Source organism: Sardina pilchardus, chromosome 20 (assembly GCF_963854185.1).
Source record: "Sardina pilchardus chromosome 20, fSarPil1.1, whole genome shotgun sequence".
NCBI lineage: Eukaryota > Metazoa > Chordata > Actinopteri > Clupeiformes > Clupeidae > Sardina > Sardina pilchardus.
The window spans coordinates 29,303,890-29,320,602 of NC_085013.1; the positions used below are offsets into that span (position 1 = coordinate 29,303,890).

Consider the following 16,713-nt stretch of genomic DNA (forward strand, 5'->3'; position numbering starts at 1 on the left):
GCTACATAATACATATGTCAGTATATCATTGTATATTAAATGTATTTGAATGATTGCAATTACATTGTATTTAATACACATGGCTGTATTGTTGTCTGGTATTCTCTGTACATTTCCAGACATTTTGTCCAGTCTGCAGCATACATATATGAGCACACACACACACACACACACACACACAGACATACACACACACACACACACACACACACAGACACACACACAAACAAACACACCTGGTGGTTGGAGTCCACCACTACATAAGAGTTTCTTGAGCTGCAGTCCACAGGCGGTGTTTCCTCTCTGACAAAGTCTGCCATCTCTATACCCCCTCCAGGGTCCCTGTGAACACACACACACACACACACACACACACACAGAGAGAAACACTTACAGTTAACAAGGCTCAGGGTTACCTAGCAACAATACGCTGATAGAATAGGAGGCATGCTCCGCCCCCAACGGAACAGTGAATTGAGCGCGGAGCGGAGCAGAGCGGAGCAGAGCAGAGCATTCATCATGGCACAGGCACTCCTCTGACAATACAACTGGATCGGGCCGCTCCACTCCAAATGCAATTCATGAGGAAGAGCAGAGCGGATCTGTTCTCATCAGCCTCAAGAGCACCTTCTGCACATGGACACACACAACAACATGGTTCAGCAGCGGGGTGCAGCATGCACACACACACACAACACAACCATGTAAACCAAATAATCACCCAAACACACACTCACACACCCAAACACAAGTGTGTGGTAGTACCACAGACTGTATGAAACAGGGTGGTGCTGGCGACTCCGTGAGTGTTGGGAGGAGGCGTTGGGTTGAGGGCAGTATTGTTAGGAGGAGGTGCTGGGTTGAGGGCAGTATTGTTAGGAGGAGGTGCTGGGTTGAGGGCAGGGTTGTTGGGGGGAGGTGCTGGGTTGAGGGCAGTATTGTTAGGAGGAGGTGCTGGGTTGAGGGCAGTATTGTTAGGAGGAGGTGCTGGGTTGAGGGCCGGGTTGTTGGGAGGAGGTGCTGGGTTGAGGGCAGTATTGTTAGGAGGAGGTGCTGTATTGAGGGCAGGTTTGTTGGGAGGAGGTGCTGTATTGAGGGCAGTATTGTTAGGAGGAGGTGCTGTATTGAGGGCCGGGATGTTTCCTCTCCTCTCCTCTCTCTCCTCTCCTCTTGCCCTCTCTCCTCTCCTCTCCTCTTACTTTCTCTCCTCTCCTCTCTTCTCCTCTCCTCTCCACTCCACTCTTCTCCTCTCCTCTCCTCTTACTTTCTCTCCACTCCACTCCTCTTACTTTCTCTCCTCTCCTCTCTTCTCCTCTCCTCTCTTCTCCTCTCCTCTCCTCTCCTCTCTTCTCCTCTCCACTCCACTCCACTCTTCTCCTCTCCTCTCCTCTCCTCTTACTTTCTCTCCTCTCCTCTCTTCTCCTCTCTTCTCCTCTCCTATCCTCTCCTCTTGCTCTCTCTCCTCTCTCGCTTCTCATAACATCTCCCTCCATCAGTTTCCTTCACCCTTCCTCCCTCCTCCTCCGTCTCCCTCTCTTATCCTCTCTCTCTCCCTTACCCTCTCTCTCTCTCTCTAACACACCCTCCCCTCTCTCTCCCCTCCCTCTCTCCCACTCTCCCTCTCTCTTTTCCACTCTCTCTTCCTCCCTTTCTCCCTGGCATTAATGAGTCACTCCGGTCTGGCCCACTGTAATTAAATGTAATACTCTTCTCCTCTACTCAAATGAGAACTATTCCCTTTATAATCTCAATCACATGAGGGTCATATTTCTTTTTTTACACACTTCAGTGAGGATTCAAATTAAAGCCATATTTTCTTATAACTTACTGTGCCCGTGTCAAAAGGAAAAAACAGCTAAACATTAGCACAGGCAAAAGGAAAGACAACCAAGATGCCCCTGTGTTCTGAATCAGTGCAGTTGGATGTGGACCTGTGGCGCTGCTGAAATCAGTTGTTGGATGTGGCCCTGCTGAAATCAGTATAACTGGATGTGGCCCTGCTGAAATCAGTTGTTGGATGTGGCCCTACTGAAATCAGTATAACTGGATGTGGCCCTGCTGAAATCAGTATAACTGGATGTGGCCCTGCTGAAATCAGTATAACTGGATGTGGCCCTGCTGAAATCAGTTGTTGGATGTGGCGCTGCTGAAATCAGTATAACTGGATGTGGCGCTGCTGAAATCAGTGCAGTTGGATGTGACGCTGCTGAAATCAGTGCAGTTGGATGTGGCGTTGCTGATATCAATGCAGTTGGATGTGGATGCTGAAATGCTGAAATGTGTTTAATGTCCGTTCTCTATCTCTCTCTGCATTGCCATGGTGATGGGCGTTCTCTATATCTCTGCGTTGCCATGGTGATGGGCGTTCTCTATATCTCTGCGTTTCCATGGTGATGGGCGTTCTCTATATCTCTCTGCGTTGCCATGGTGATGGGCGTTCTCTCTATCTCTCTGCATTGCCATGGTGATGGGCGTTCTCTATATCTCTCTGCATTGCCATGGTGATGGACGTTCTCTATATCTCTCTGCATTGCCATGGTGATGGGCGTTCTCTATATCTCTCTGCGTTGCCATGGTGATGGGCGTTCTCTATGGCTCTCTGCATTGCCATGGTGATGGGCGTTCTCTATGGTCCTCTGTGTTGCCATGGTGATGGGCGTTCTCTATGGCTCTCTGCATTGCCATGGTGATGGGCGTTCTCTATGGTCCTCTGTGTTGCCATGGTGATGGGCGTTCTCTATGGCTCTCTGCGTTGCCTGCTGCTGTGAGCACTGGACAAGAGAGGCCCTCAGGTTCTCAATGCCCTCCCATGCTCACTGAGGCACAGCAGAGAGAGAGAGAGAGAGAGAGAGAGAGAGAGAGAGACAGAGAGAGAGAGAGAGAGAGGGTGTGTGTGTGTGTGTGTGTGTGTGTGTGTGTGTGTGTGTGTGTGTGTGTGTGTGTGTGAGAGAGAGAGAGAGAGAGAGAGAGAGAGAGAGAGAGAGAGAGACAGAGAGTGAGAGAGCCGAGAGACAGTGTGTATGAGTGTTTGTGTGTGTCTATCTCCCTCACTAAACCCTGCCAGAAGACACACTGTGCTGCCTGCAGAGGCCGTCTGGGTTTAGCAAGCACTGCCTAGCACAGTTACAGGAGCCATTAGACCACACACACACACACACACACACACACACACACACAGACACACACACACACACACACACACACACCCCACTTACAGGAGCCATTACACTTTATAGACCAGACGAGCCATTCATACGGTTTCATCATCACGGGAACCAGCCACATAATCTCTCTCTCTGCTACACACACACACACACTACCAGGTTGAGGCTGGCCATAATTAACACTGGGTCACAGAACCATCGCCTGGGTGGCTCACGGTCACGTGTGTGTGTGTTTAGTCTCTCTCAGTTCTCCTCACTGTGTTTCCCCTCGTATCATTGTGTGTGTGTGTGTGTTTAGCCTCTTTCAGTCCCTTTGTGTCATTGTGCTCAAGCGGAGCTGCTTTTCCCATCACAGGCTGCCAGGGCTAACAGGGCCGAGTGAGATGATCAAATCACCTCCTTAGTGAGAGGAAACGTGCGGCTTCAAAAGGAGCAAGCTTAAGGAAACTGTCCACACAGCTGCTCCACCCCTTCCATGGAGAGAAAGACTGGAAAAGACAACTTAATGAATGAGCTTCAGTACGGCTCGGCAAGCCTGCAAACCCACAATGACATTCAAAGAACCCTCAAAGATGCCTTCATCAGAGGTTGGGAAGGAAAGCTGTTTTGGTGCAGGTCCTTAGGGAATAAAGGCAGACAGCAACTCAGCTCTACCGTCTACTCTTCCTGAAGGGTGCACAACATGTAGCAGCAGTAGCACATCCCAGGCCAGAACAGCCCAGAGCCCAGCCCATAACAGCACCACAGAGCCCAGCCCAGAACAGCACCACAGAGCCCAGCCCAGAACAGCCCAGAGCCCAGCCCAGAACAGCACCACAGAGCCCAGCCCAGAACAGCACCACAGAGCCCAGCCCAGAACAGCCCAGAGCCCAGCCCAGAACAGCACCACAGAGCCCAGCCCAGAACAGCCCAGAACAGCACCACAGAGCCCAGCCCAGAACAGCCCAGAACAGCCCAGAACAGAACCACAGAGCCCAGCCCTGAACAGAAGCACAGGCTATCCCAGAACAGAACAGCCCAGATTGACTCAATCAACTCCATCTGATTTCTTAAAATCGCTCTGAAGGTGATCCCCATTCCCCATTCGATATCGTTCTTCATGTTGTTATTATTATAGAATGTGGTGTGGATGTTGGCATTCACGATAACTGCAAAAAACCTCTTGCAATTAAGACCGACAACAACCACACACCATACACTGTAATGATACTTACGACAGAGACACCGAAAAGTGATACGGTCAAGCACTAATGAACATGAAGAATCATCTAAGCAAGGGACACAGGTGTTTAAACATAACGAGGCCTCCTCCCCAAGATACAACTAGACTAATTCAAGAAGTTTCACAAGGCAGCCTTAATCACTATCAGCTTCTCCAGTATTATAATACATGTGTTAGCGGCCGAGGCTACATCAGGTCCATTATCAGCTTCTCCAGTATTATAATACATGTGTTAGCGGCCGAGGCTACATCAGGTTAGTCATTATCAGCTTCTCCAGTATTATAATACATGTGTTAGCGGCCGAGGCCACATCAGGTCCATTATCAGCTTCTCCAGTATTATAATACATGTGTTAGCGGCCGAGGCCACATCAGGTCCATTATCAGCTTCTCCAGTATTATAATACATGTGTTAGCGGCCGAGGCCACATCAGGTCCATTATCAGCTGCTCCAGTATTATAATACATGTGTTAGCAGCCGAGGCTACATCAGGTCCATTATCAGCTTCTCCAGTATTATAATACATGTGTTAGCAGCCGAGGCTACATCAGGTTAGTCATTATCAGCTTCTCCAGTATTATAATACATGTGTTAGCGGCCGAGGCTACATCAGGTCCATTATCAGCTTCTCCAGTATTATAATACATGTGTTAGCGGCCGAGGCCACATCAGGTCCATTATCAGCTGCTCCAGTATTATAATACATGTGTTAGCAGCCGAGGCCACATCAGGTCCATTATCAGCTGCTCCAGTATTATAATACATGTGTTAGCAGCCGAGGCTACATCAGGTCCATTATCAGCTTCTCCAGTATTATAATACATGTGTTAGCGGCCGAGGCTACATCAGGTCCATTATCAGCTTCTCCAGTATTATAATACATGTGTTAGCAGCCGAGGCTACATCAGGTTAGTCATTATCAGCTTCTCCAGTATTATAATACATGTGTTAGCAGCCGAGGCTACATCAGGTCCATGAGCCAATTTCAGTGTCCAGGTGTCTGGCCTAGTTGATGTTAATGATGCCTTAATTGGCAGGGTAAAACATCTTCCTGTTTCTGTCTTTCCTACTGAGCTGTTTCTGACTGAGCTGTTCCAGAGGAAGTTAGTTTACACAGTGGCGACATCTTGTGAAATAGGCTCATGGAGTGCGATGATGACTCACCCGGGGCCGTTGCTGTCCTCCTGGCGCGTGGCGCCGCCCTGCTGGTGGCCGTTGGGGCCGTGCGTCCTGCCCTGAGCCCCGCGCGCGCGCCGCTCCACCACCTCTCCCTCGTCCAGCGCGTGGTGCAGCCGGTAGTTGACCGCCTTCAGCAGCAGGAACATGCCGGCTATCACCCCGCAGTAGATGCCCACGATGACCATGGTGGGGGGCAGGGCCTGAGGAGGAGATGGAGAGACACACACACACACACACACACACACACACACACACACACACACACACACACACACACACACACACACACACACACACACACACACACACACACACACACACACACACACACACACACACACACACACACACACACACACACACACAAAAAAACATGAGTGTGATTTTTTTTTTGTGGCCTTTTTGCCTTAATTATGATAGGACAGTGAAGACATAGAAGCAAGTGGGAGAGAGCGATGGGGTGGAATCGGGACATGACCGCAGGTCGGAATCGAACCTGGGTCCCCGTGGGCACTCGGACCTGTATATGGCACAAGCACTGGAGCCTGCTGTGCCACAGTGCCCCCCCCCACAAGTGTGAAATTGCCTTCAGGAAAAGCTTTCTGTATCTTGTCTTGCGTCCCACATCCCAGAAAGTGGGAGCATAATACAAACACAGGAATAATAATGAAACATGTGTGAACATCTAAGCCAGAGGGGGGGGGGGGGGGGGGGTACAATGCGTACAGCTCGCCATTCAGATGAACACACTGGCTACATTGTGTCAGCACCTGGATGTCAACACTGTTTTTGTGATGACAATAGCAGAGGCAGCAGGTGTGATCCTTAAGAGGGATTCCTAATTGCCCCCTCTTGATAGCTGCCCCGTGTGTGGAGCTTCTCTTAATTGCCCCCTCTTGTTAGTTGCCCCGTGTGTGGAGCTTCTCCTAATTGCCCCCTCTTGATAGCTGCCCCGTGTGTGTGGGGCTTGTGTGAGCACTGTGTGGTAGCAGGCTAAACACTCATCGGTGGAGCTGCTGCTCCTTAGTGCTGTTTACACCAGAGTCTGGTACCAGTCTAGCTCCTAAAGCCAGCACATTCCAGCTGCGCAAGCAGCAAGCAGCTGGGTCCCAGCACAGACCCAGTTGTGGCCCAGCACAGATCCAGTTGTGGCTGGAGAGACGGCGCTCTCCAAGCAGCACTCGGCTGCTGGACCATCTTCCTGTCTCCTCAGAGGTCAGCAGATTTAGGTCACTGATCTCATCGCACACACATCCGTCACCAGTAAAAAAAGCACTAACCAGAAAAACCCCAGCCCTGCTCTCGGAACAGCGGGAGAATAGCCATCAGTGCCACTTCTGTGGTGGTGTTGGGGGAGGGGGGGGGGGGCAACAACATGCAGACCTCTACATGACTAAAGCTGCAGGAAATGACATCACCTACAGGGCAGACGGACGTAATGGGAGAATACTGCTGAGCTGGAGTTCAGAGTGAAAGGCTTCAAAACAACAACGTGAACAGAGGGAGCAAATGACTGAAAAGAATGGTGCCGAACCCAAACTAGACTTTACATTTGACTTCCTAGCAACGGTTGCCCCCCCCCCCCCCTCCCCACCCCTAGCCCCATGTCCTCCCTGTCTGCAGGGCCCCTTATGGAAGCGAGCTGTCTGGAGTATGCATTTATTTAGAGGCGCTTTATTACAGTCTCTATATAAAGACATCACTAGCTTTATATAGCCTAGATTTGACCACAGACAGTCAACCCCTCCCCCCTCTCCCCTTCAACACAGACACACACTCACACAAGTATAAACACACACAAAGATATACAGACATACACAGACACACACAGACACACACACACACACACACACACACACACACACACACACAGCAAAGAAACACACACTCACACTTCCGCACATCCCCCTACCCCGAAAGAGCAGAGTTGCAGGACTCCTGAAGAGATTTTAGCTTACTGCAGTCATTCAGCCAAGCTGTGCAGCTCACGGAATCTATCGCAAACGGACAACACTGCTGCTAAACACCCTTCCAGTCACTGTCAACCCCTCACACAAGATGACATCTTGACACCCCCTGCACTGCTGAAAGCCCTAATGACTTCAGATGCTGTCCATCTCCCATTCACCCTCCTGCCATGGCAGAGCCCCCGATGCACTTTGGAGCATTAGCTGATGACTCAAAAGGTTCAGCTTAAATGCCACGATTATTTTACTGCTATTAAGGATTAACAAAATCAACCAATGTATTCTCATACAACAGTGCGACAAAATGAATGTAGCGTGACGGCAGTGAAAGTGGCACTGGCTAGCAGTGGCCGCCTCTTTTTTTGTACAGCAGCCTATTCCAAATCTATTTGGAGGACTAAGGTTATTTACACTAAGGTTGAAGTGGCGACGCGGGTTGATGATGTACTTCATTGGTTGGGGACACACTGATCGCACTGTATCGACATATCCACAGAGCGTCGGGCCGAGTCCATCTGAGCAACACAACTTGCTCTGGGGAGTAAAGCGCACTCTTTTCTGTCCGGACATTCACCTTTGCGTGACACACAGTAAAGCTGCTATAGTAGGCTACTACACAGACCGTCTCTGTTAAACACGACGGCGATGGAGATGTGTGTTTGTCGAGAGATTATGTAGCCTACCGGGTGACAGCACTGTGCGGTCACCTCGGCCCCCCCTAATCTGCCGACAACACCACTGCACGCAATCGAACCGGGTATCACCGTGTCGTGTAGCATTAATGTGTCACCTCTGCTCCTAATCTCCGGACTGACAGCCGCACACGATTTCTCCTCTACAGAGATGTGACCTACTGAGGCAAACATCCCAGCATCCTTACTAGCCACGAGAACAAATAAATCAGTCTAGCCTAGTCAGCGCTGCATCGAAATAGTTACTTAAATAAGTGCGCTATGATGCCATTCAAGGTGTTATCCACTATGTTTATAGTCATCCTGGTGGTGACTGTCAGTTGGTCAGCTATCAGCTGTCATTTCTGGTTCATCACAAGGCAAACAGACCCAGTTATGTTTTATGCGGTCCTGTGAACTAGACCGCAACTGAACATTGCTGACAATCAGTCCAGTTGACAAAACTTAGACCTGTCAATCGTGTTTGCCTGAAAATGTTATCTATAACGTTAACGCTGCCAAACGTTATCCATTTAAGATAAAGAAATGCTGACCAGTGTCATTAACGTTACTCCGTAACGTTACAGCGGCACACAGACAAAGTCAAACTGCCACCCTATTTTAAGCATGTCCACTGTAAACAGACTAGAGCATTAACGTAGAATACCACATATCTAACTGGCCTTAGATGTTTTAAGCCCTCGAGGTTTCAAGTGATGAACTTTAGCGATATCGCTAGCTAACTGGCTACAATGCTACCTATCTTTGACATGACCAGCTGACATTTTTTTAATGAACTGGATAATCGAAGACACCTGACAACATCAACAACTGAGCGAAGTTGAACAATGTGTCAACACACAAGACTGGTCGACGCAAATTTCAGACCTGAATGAAAGTGATTTCATGTAAAACAATCCACCGTTCTTAAACCATTAATCTGAAATCAAACAAAGGAGTACCTAGCCTGCTAGCTAGCTGCAATTCAGTGAACTGCGATAACGGTAACGACAGCTACGAGCTAACGATAGCAAAACGTTGGGAACAAAATACAAAGGAATAATAGGCACAACTATTAGTAGTTAGAAAGCGAAATCACACTTACCATGTAGAGCGTAAAGGGGAAACACAGCAGGAATAGCCATATGTACAGATGTAAGGCATTGACAAATGTATTTTGATGGGGGTCGTAATACCACCCACCAGTAATTGAAGCCCATACCCCCTGCCTCAATATTTGTAGTGTTTGAGATCCCATGTTTATCCTCCTCGCGTCCTTAAAGAAACGGTTATATCAAAGGGCAACGTGAATCCAGGCGGTCCCGAAACATGGCACACAGCGATGTGTTTTCAGACACTGGCCTGAAAATCCCCGCTGCAGCCATCTTCTCCGTTACCCGTTAGCTTGGAACCTACATAGGGTCCTCCAAGAAGAAGCCTTCTATCCCACCACGCCCTGCGCGAAGCTTCCAAACTCCAGCCTGAAAGCCTACGACGAGGGAAAGAGGGAGACTGGATTGTAGGTTCTGAACATAAATATATGGCGCCACCATGCGGGGATAAATTCAACTGGCACAAAAAAACCAACATCTGGGAGAAATAATGAAAATATGCGATTTTCTGTGGGTCATATGAATGTGCATTAGAATAATTATTCGATGTGTTTAGTCAATTAGAATTAGACAATGCACAATGCTTCAGACTAATTTCAGGCAATAACACTACAATGAACCAAATATTACTATCCAAATCTACCGGTACCTTGTGATTGGGGATTCAGAGTTAACTGTATAAAATATCCAATCACAGTTTAGACATGGTTTGCTGAGAACAGTGGCTACTGCAAGAGAAACCGATAACTGTGCTCACAACATTTCCCTCAAATGTGCACAATCTAAACAGGTATGTCAATACCTTTGGTAATTGAAAAAGGTGACATACAGCCAGAATGCAAACAAATGTTGAATAAATAAATACTCTTGCCACTTTTCACTAGCGTCTAAAAGGAAGTTTTGATAACAAAAATCTGGCTTTCGGTGTCTTTAAAAAAATAATCAAATACACATTTCTTCCAGTAGATGGCACCCCACGTCTACTTTCCTCCGTCCATTCGTGCATGAATTTGAAAGGGGGGGAAACACATTTTTTTCTGTTTCAACTATTTATTCACATATCAAAAGGTTGTCAAACACAGACAAAAAATACAAAACAAAACTGTATTAATTTACAAAGTAGAATGAAGTGTTTTAACCAAATTATGCCCAATAAACACCAACACATATCTTAACCTTCAGCATCAATTTTGACTCCTCAGCAAAGACAGGTATGGAGTACTCGAGAGAAAAAAAGGTGTAATTTTCACATATAGAGCCATTAGACCAAGACAACCATGACAAAATGTATTCCCTGTACTATATACCTGCATGTGTGTTTTTATATAATTTTTTGTTACAAAACATACCATAATATAAAAGGCAGACAAACAAAGTCTTGACATTATAAATATTTCAAAATCTGAAATGCTGTCAGGCATTCCTGAGGTGTGGTACTCCCTTTCCAGTCTTTAAGAACTCCATACTCATGATCTCGGAGTCCTGTGTGTGTGTGTGAGAGAGTGAGAGAGTGAGAGAGTGAGTGAGTGAGTGAGTGAGAGAGAGAGAGAGAGAGAGAGATCATTGCAGTCTGGCTCGTTTCTCAGGTGGGGGCTTGCTTGGGGGTGCCGCTGCTGGAGTCTTGCTGGCCGTCTCTCTCTCTTCTTGTTTCACCGTTTCAGGAGGCACATCAGCTTCCTTCTTCACCTCCACTGGAGAATAGGGAAGGGGTGAGACGAGAGGAGAGAGTGAAAAGAGAAGGGGTGAGACGAGAGGAGAGAGAGTGAAAAGAGAAGGGGTGAGACGAGAGGAGAGAGAGAATAGAGAAGGGGTTGGAGAGGAGGAGAGAGAATAAATGTAGACAGAAAATGGCTTGTAAAAAGGCTATGTCAGACAGAAATCAATTGTGAGGTCATAGCTGTTAAAACGAAACACAGACTCTCTGATTAAATAAGTTACTTTATAATGCCCATTCACAAATCATTATAAAACATACTGTTGTTTTCTACTGTCTGAACCCCATACTACCCTTTTCATTACAGAGCCAGTTCATCTAAAAGGGCTGTTCATCACAGTGTGACTCCCAGTTAGGCCAGCAAGGTACAAGTATAGCACAAGGCAAAGGCAATACTACATGTCTACTGCACTAATACTACAAGTCTACTTGTGAAATGTACAGAGAGTTTTAACATCTACTGAACTCAAAGTCCTTGTATATGTCAGTATACTTGGTCAATATAACTGATTCTGAGTCAAAGAATCTCATCTTACCCGGAACAGGCTTCTCTCCTGGTTTGGGCTGCAAGCATGGGAAAGGGAGAGATGAGGAAAAGCAAACATTTGATGAAAAGGTAGTGATCCACCTCCCATATGGTCATACATGATTAAAATGAGAGGGTGATGACCCCCCCCCCCCCCCCCCCCCCCCCCCACACACACACACACACACACACACACACACACACACACACACACACACACACACACACACACACACACACACACACACACACACACACACACACAATAGGGAATGGTAATCTGCACCCGTCAAACTTAGTCTGACACCACCAACCATGAACAAATGATATCCAGTGACAATGGAGACTATAGCATCACCAGGTACATGAGAAGTAACAGCTAAAATAACTATGCCCGTGCTTAACAGATCAAATTCTCAATATATAAATGCTCACTAAAAACGTTTAGATAAAGTCTCTGCTAAGTGTTTACACGTTATTATAGCATGTACAATGTATGTAATGAATGCGTCCGTCTGCAGACCTGGTAGTATGTAGGGGGGAATTTGTTCCGAAGGTCCAGCAGTAAAGCATCAACTCGCTGCCTCTGGAAGTACGAACTGGGCTCCTCCTTCTTCTTGGACTTGGGTTTGGATTTCTCTGTAAGCGATGAGGGGCGGAGCACATGCTGATCACTTTGCATTGTTGTTTGCAATGTTTACTAATGTAAACATTTAGCATTGTTTACATTAGTGCACCAGTCTGCAAGAACTAGCGATCTGATATTATGAGCACAAAGATGAAGCCAGGAAATGTGGTCTAACCTTTCTCCTCCTGGTCTTTGAAGTTCCACCAGTAGCCCTTTGATGGGTGGTAGCGGCAGTAAGACATGGCTTCATCAAACGCTGACTGTATGCCGTGAACAGCCGATAGCTACAGAGGCCAGAAGAGGGAGAGAAGACAGGGACAGACAATCAGACAAAAAGAAAATATCCCCCAACATCTTACATGTTCACACTAAATGTGATGCATAGAGTTAGAATAGAATAGAATAGGTTACAAGCCCGAAGCCCTAACCAGTACACCACGGCTGCCCATAAGTTGGGAATTAACAAGTCATAAGAAATACACAGTCATAAACAATAACAATAAACAATGACAAGACACTTTGACTCACCACTCTGGAGCTGATGACTGATCCTAAGTCTGGTGCTTGATAGACCACACCAGCTATGATGTAGTAATCAGCCAAGGGTATAACTAGAGACAAATTCAGATGTTCACCATCTCTGACCGACAAAATTTTACCGAGTAGAATTTAACGTAGCACATCAAGATTTTTGTGATGTATTCTCTGGGTGGTTTGTCAGGGATGTTTACCTTGGGTTGGCGACTGTCGTTGCTGCTTGCGGATGATGTACAAGATTGGCTCCTGTACGTGCAGTAGGATATACTCAACTCCCACCATCTGACTACCAAACAGAACAGAAGAAATTCAATTGACAGCTATCAGACACATTTGTTTAACTGAGGACAAAACAACCAGGCTTATGAATGACTCCTGCAAACATATATTGCATCAGTGTTTTGAGACTTACTTCAAGTGGTCCAGGGTGAGCCGCTGCATTTTGACAACTTCATTATTGCAAGTTCGGTCGTAGAATGGGTTGCTTCTTTCGGAAAAGTAGTCCAGGACATTACCAGGGTTGAGAATGGGTACCCACCCACTATCAACCCATGATATCCCCAAGAGGTTATCTGCTGAAAATGTATCGAACAATGTTAGGAAATATTTCGATTGCTCACCACGAATAGTTTTCATCAATGTTTATTCCTTGCAAATTCAAGATCAAGTTACAAACTAACTATTTGGCCATCGTGTTAAAATATAATAAATCTAGAGATACACATAGGCTACTGTGAAGATAGGGACATTCTGATATTTAGCTATTTTCCCTTTTGGGATAACGTATCTATTGGCTAACGTTAGCAAGTAACTAACAAGCTTCGGCTCTGGATTTTGACTACAGTCCAGAAAAATAAGACAACATATGTACGAGCATTTCTATGGCATGTACGCACAACCTGTATTGTAGGAAAATACATTGTGTAAAGCCGTTTGTCCAAAAACAAAACAAAAGTACTATCTTTTACCTCTTAAGTCCACCGACGCCATCTTGGAAGTGACTACGGCGCACAATGATGACGTAGGAAGGTGACGTTCTTGCTAAAGAGACAAGCACGGAAGCTAATGTAAGTGACCCCATGTTAGCTGCACATGAAAAATCAAACGGGTCGTTATTACTTTTATTGTGTGCACTGTTGGTTTATTTTTGATGTTGCGAACATCGACCCGAACGTGTTGAAGGTTAGATAACGCGGTGAAATATGTTTGGGCTAGCTAAAGGGAACACCTGTCATATGGTAGGCATGTGGAGCAGACTAGCGGCATGTACGGTGCGGAATCTTTCCCAAACAGCCAGCAGAAATACAGTTATTGTCGAAAGATGGTGGCAAGTTCCACTGTCTAAAGAAGGTAGCCCACCTCGACTCAATCCACGACGTCACCGTGTGTACCGACTGGTCGAGGACACCAAACATGCTTCTAAAGAGAAGATGGAGCTCATTCTTGCACAGACAGTGCCTAAGCTTGGAGGCCGGGGGGACACAGTGTTTGTGGCAAAATCGTTGGGGCGAAATAAGCTTTTACCTCAGGGCCTGGCAGTGTACCCCTCACCAGAGAACCGGGAGATGTTTGTCTCAGAAAAAAGACAGCTGCTGGAAGGAAAGCCAGAGGACAGGATTCAGACTCGCACTGGAGAAAAGACTGTGGAGTTCTTGAGGACTGCACAGCTTGAAGTTCCTATCAACACATCCATGGACTACCATATATCCAAGGAGATTGTCTGCAGGTATTTCAAGACAGAACTTGGGGTTGTAGTGCCAACGCATGCCCTTACGCTACCAGATGAGCCAATCACCACTGTGGGGCAGACTTGGTGCGAAGTGACCGTCAATGGGGTCGACACCGTCCGCATTCCTATATCAGTCAAATCTCATGAGGATTTTACACCCAGACAGCTGAGGAAACGAGGACAACAAGAACCGAGTCCAGATACAAAAGAGGAAGGGTCTTCACCTGCGAATGAAGACCAGAATACACAATCATAGGCAGAACATTAGCCTACCAGAAAGTGGTCAAATGGACAGTTTCTCCAAAAAAGACAACATGTCATGATATCTAGGCTATAACATCTTGTTGGGTCTATACATGTATTTTATGCTGACTGGGGTGATCTCATGCGTGACCATTATACATCAGGCCTAACAGCTTGTTTTGTCAAGAGATGCATCAGTTTCACACTCTGCATCAATATAATAGGTTACGTGGCAGAAACGACAATGGGACTGACTTCTTACTTAACCATGGCCTAATGAGGATTTTTGTGCTATTAAAATATGTTGTCAATGATTTTCTGTGTCCTTTGTGTCAACACACACACACACACACACATTATTTCCTGCTGAAGACTAATCTATGTAATAGTGTAAAAACGAGCAAATTTTAGAACTTTCACCTCCCTGCGCTGTTCAACTTGGATTGAGTTTTATACAACATATTACAGACACGGTCCAGTCCTGCATTCTATACAGCTTAATCGGTCCAATTTTTGCTGGCTGTGGATATCTGGGGAACAGAGTGAATGTTGTTGACATTAATCAAAAATTGTCATTTTTTCACATTACCGGTATGTTGCTATTTCTGGATCATACATTGAATGTTTTAAACTAGACGCAGCTACAAAAACAACACAAGTAGGCCTAACTTAACTTCAGGATGCATAGTTGAGTTTGTATTGACCTGTTCAGCTGCTCTTGAGGGCCAATCAACATGCCAGAACTTGATCTAATAAATCAAAGGTAATTTAAAAATGGTTTGTCAAAATCTATAGCCTATTAGCATCTGACTTGCAGCAAAACAAAACGTTAACATTTCCTTTTGTTGACATTGATGTCAGTATGTACATAAATATGTTGAATTATGTATAATTTACTATACTGAACAACATTTGGGGACAAAAATCTAAACTAGTAGTTCCCAATCCCAACATATGTGCCATTAGGCAAAGTGAGGTGAAAACTACGGGTTTGAGGAACCCAATGTGTTTTTATACAGTCTAGTCATAAATTGGTCGTTCTAAAGCAGCCTAACAGACTCAGTACACATCATGCCAGCATATTGCTGTGCTCATGGACACGTATAGAAACTATATGGGCATAAGGATGAACACCCGTTACAGCCCATACATCATACACACTTCATAATTAGCAACCAAGCCTGGGTATTTTGGGGTTGACCTTTGGTGTGCCTTAACCCCAAAAAGGTTCAGAATCTCTGATCTCATCAATCCATTATTAATCAATAGTTGTGTTGACACCATGTAGTTAAAGCAGACTCAATTTAATCCGTTTGAATGCATGTTTTTAATTTATGTATGTGTCATGGTTCTAATTAGTATACATCAGATATTTGCTGTTTTCTTTTGTGCATGGCCTTATTTTTGGCCTGACTTTCCCCATTCCCTCCATTCACACACACACACACACACACACACACACACACACACACACACACACACACACACACATGCATGCCACATCTATTTTGAGTTAGAGGTTACAGGCCATGGTCATTATCCAACATGGGCTCTTACACCCACAGGGGCAAACGCTACATGCACTGCAGTCTCTCTCCTCCTCTCTGGGGCCAGCTGTTAAACACGAGAGAGAGAAAGAGAGAGAGAGAGAGGGAGAGAGAAAGAGAGAAAGGGAGAAAGGGAGGGAGGGAGAAAATGTCTAAAAGCACCTGTGTGTCTTTTCGTGGCATAAGTTGGACTTGAGATACTGAGTGTTACTTAGATGTGTGTCATTAGCTCGCTGCCGAGAACATTTGATCCTTGAGGGAGCCGTAGCTCTGTGAATAGTGCACTCTCCTTCAACAGCTCTCCTTTACGAGCAGCCAAATCTAATTGCAGACTTAATGAGATTGTGTAACTCAGATGCCACAGCAGATTCCTTTCACTCAAAATATAATAAGTTCCATGTATGGCCAGTGTCTGTGAATCACTGCAACTGAAATGGTATGATTTGTTGAATATTTCAGCTTAATGCTTAAAA

The 16,713-nt window shown here is 46.0% G+C and overlaps 3 protein-coding genes across 4 annotated transcripts in view; 1 reads left to right on the forward strand and 2 right to left on the reverse strand.

Moving 5' to 3' along the window:
- Window positions 1-9,669, reverse strand: part of LOC134067812 (pecanex-like protein 1) — a gene marked incomplete at its 3' end in the record, with an annotated part of 33,095 nt that extends 23,426 nt beyond the window's left edge. The window contains 3 exon segments of the mRNA XM_062523262.1: window positions 237-342; window positions 5,552-5,766; window positions 9,310-9,669. Coding sequence (XP_062379246.1) covers window positions 237-342; window positions 5,552-5,766; window positions 9,310-9,462 — 474 coding nt within the window.
- A 685-nt stretch (window positions 9,670-10,354) lies between these two features.
- On the reverse strand, window positions 10,355-13,762 carry med6 (mediator complex subunit 6). Of its 2 annotated transcripts, none has more exons than XM_062522664.1 (8): window positions 13,690-13,762; window positions 13,134-13,296; window positions 12,916-13,007; window positions 12,713-12,795; window positions 12,360-12,468; window positions 12,080-12,195; window positions 11,567-11,594; window positions 10,355-11,007 (listed from the first exon to the last, which is right to left on the reverse strand). In XM_062522664.1, the coding sequence occupies exons 1-8, from the start codon at window positions 13,709-13,711 to the stop codon at window positions 10,877-10,879; spliced, it is 744 nt and encodes a 247-aa protein (XP_062378648.1). In that variant the 5' UTR covers window positions 13,712-13,762; the 3' UTR covers window positions 10,355-10,876. The 2 variants fall into 2 exon arrangements, with proteins under 2 accessions (XP_062378648.1, XP_062378649.1); XM_062522665.1 differs by having other exon boundaries at window positions 13,134-13,293; window positions 13,690-13,726.
- mrpl9 (mitochondrial ribosomal protein L9) lies at window positions 13,751-15,015 on the forward strand. Its single transcript, XM_062522663.1, has one exon. The coding sequence runs from the start codon at window positions 13,924-13,926 to the stop codon at window positions 14,704-14,706; it is 783 nt and encodes a 260-aa protein (XP_062378647.1). The 5' UTR covers window positions 13,751-13,923; the 3' UTR covers window positions 14,707-15,015.
- Window positions 15,016-16,713: the final 1,698 nt, after the last annotated feature.

Bases quoted from the DNA above. Each gene is read 5' to 3' on its own strand.
- med6 (XM_062522664.1), bottom strand. From the start codon at position 13,711: ATGGCGTCGGTGGACTTAAGAG. The intron at 13,008-13,133 runs GTAAGTCTCAAA...TCTGTTTGGTAG, and splicing joins CTCACCCTGGACCACTTGAA to TCAGATGGTGGGAGTTGAGT. The intron at 11,008-11,566 runs GTAAGATGAGAT...CCTATTCTCCAG, and splicing joins AGGAGAGAAGCCTGTTCCGG to TGGAGGTGAAGAAGGAAGCT.
- mrpl9 (XM_062522663.1), top strand. From the start codon at position 13,924: ATGTTTGGGCTAGCTAAAGGGAACACCTGTCATATGGTAGGCATGTGG.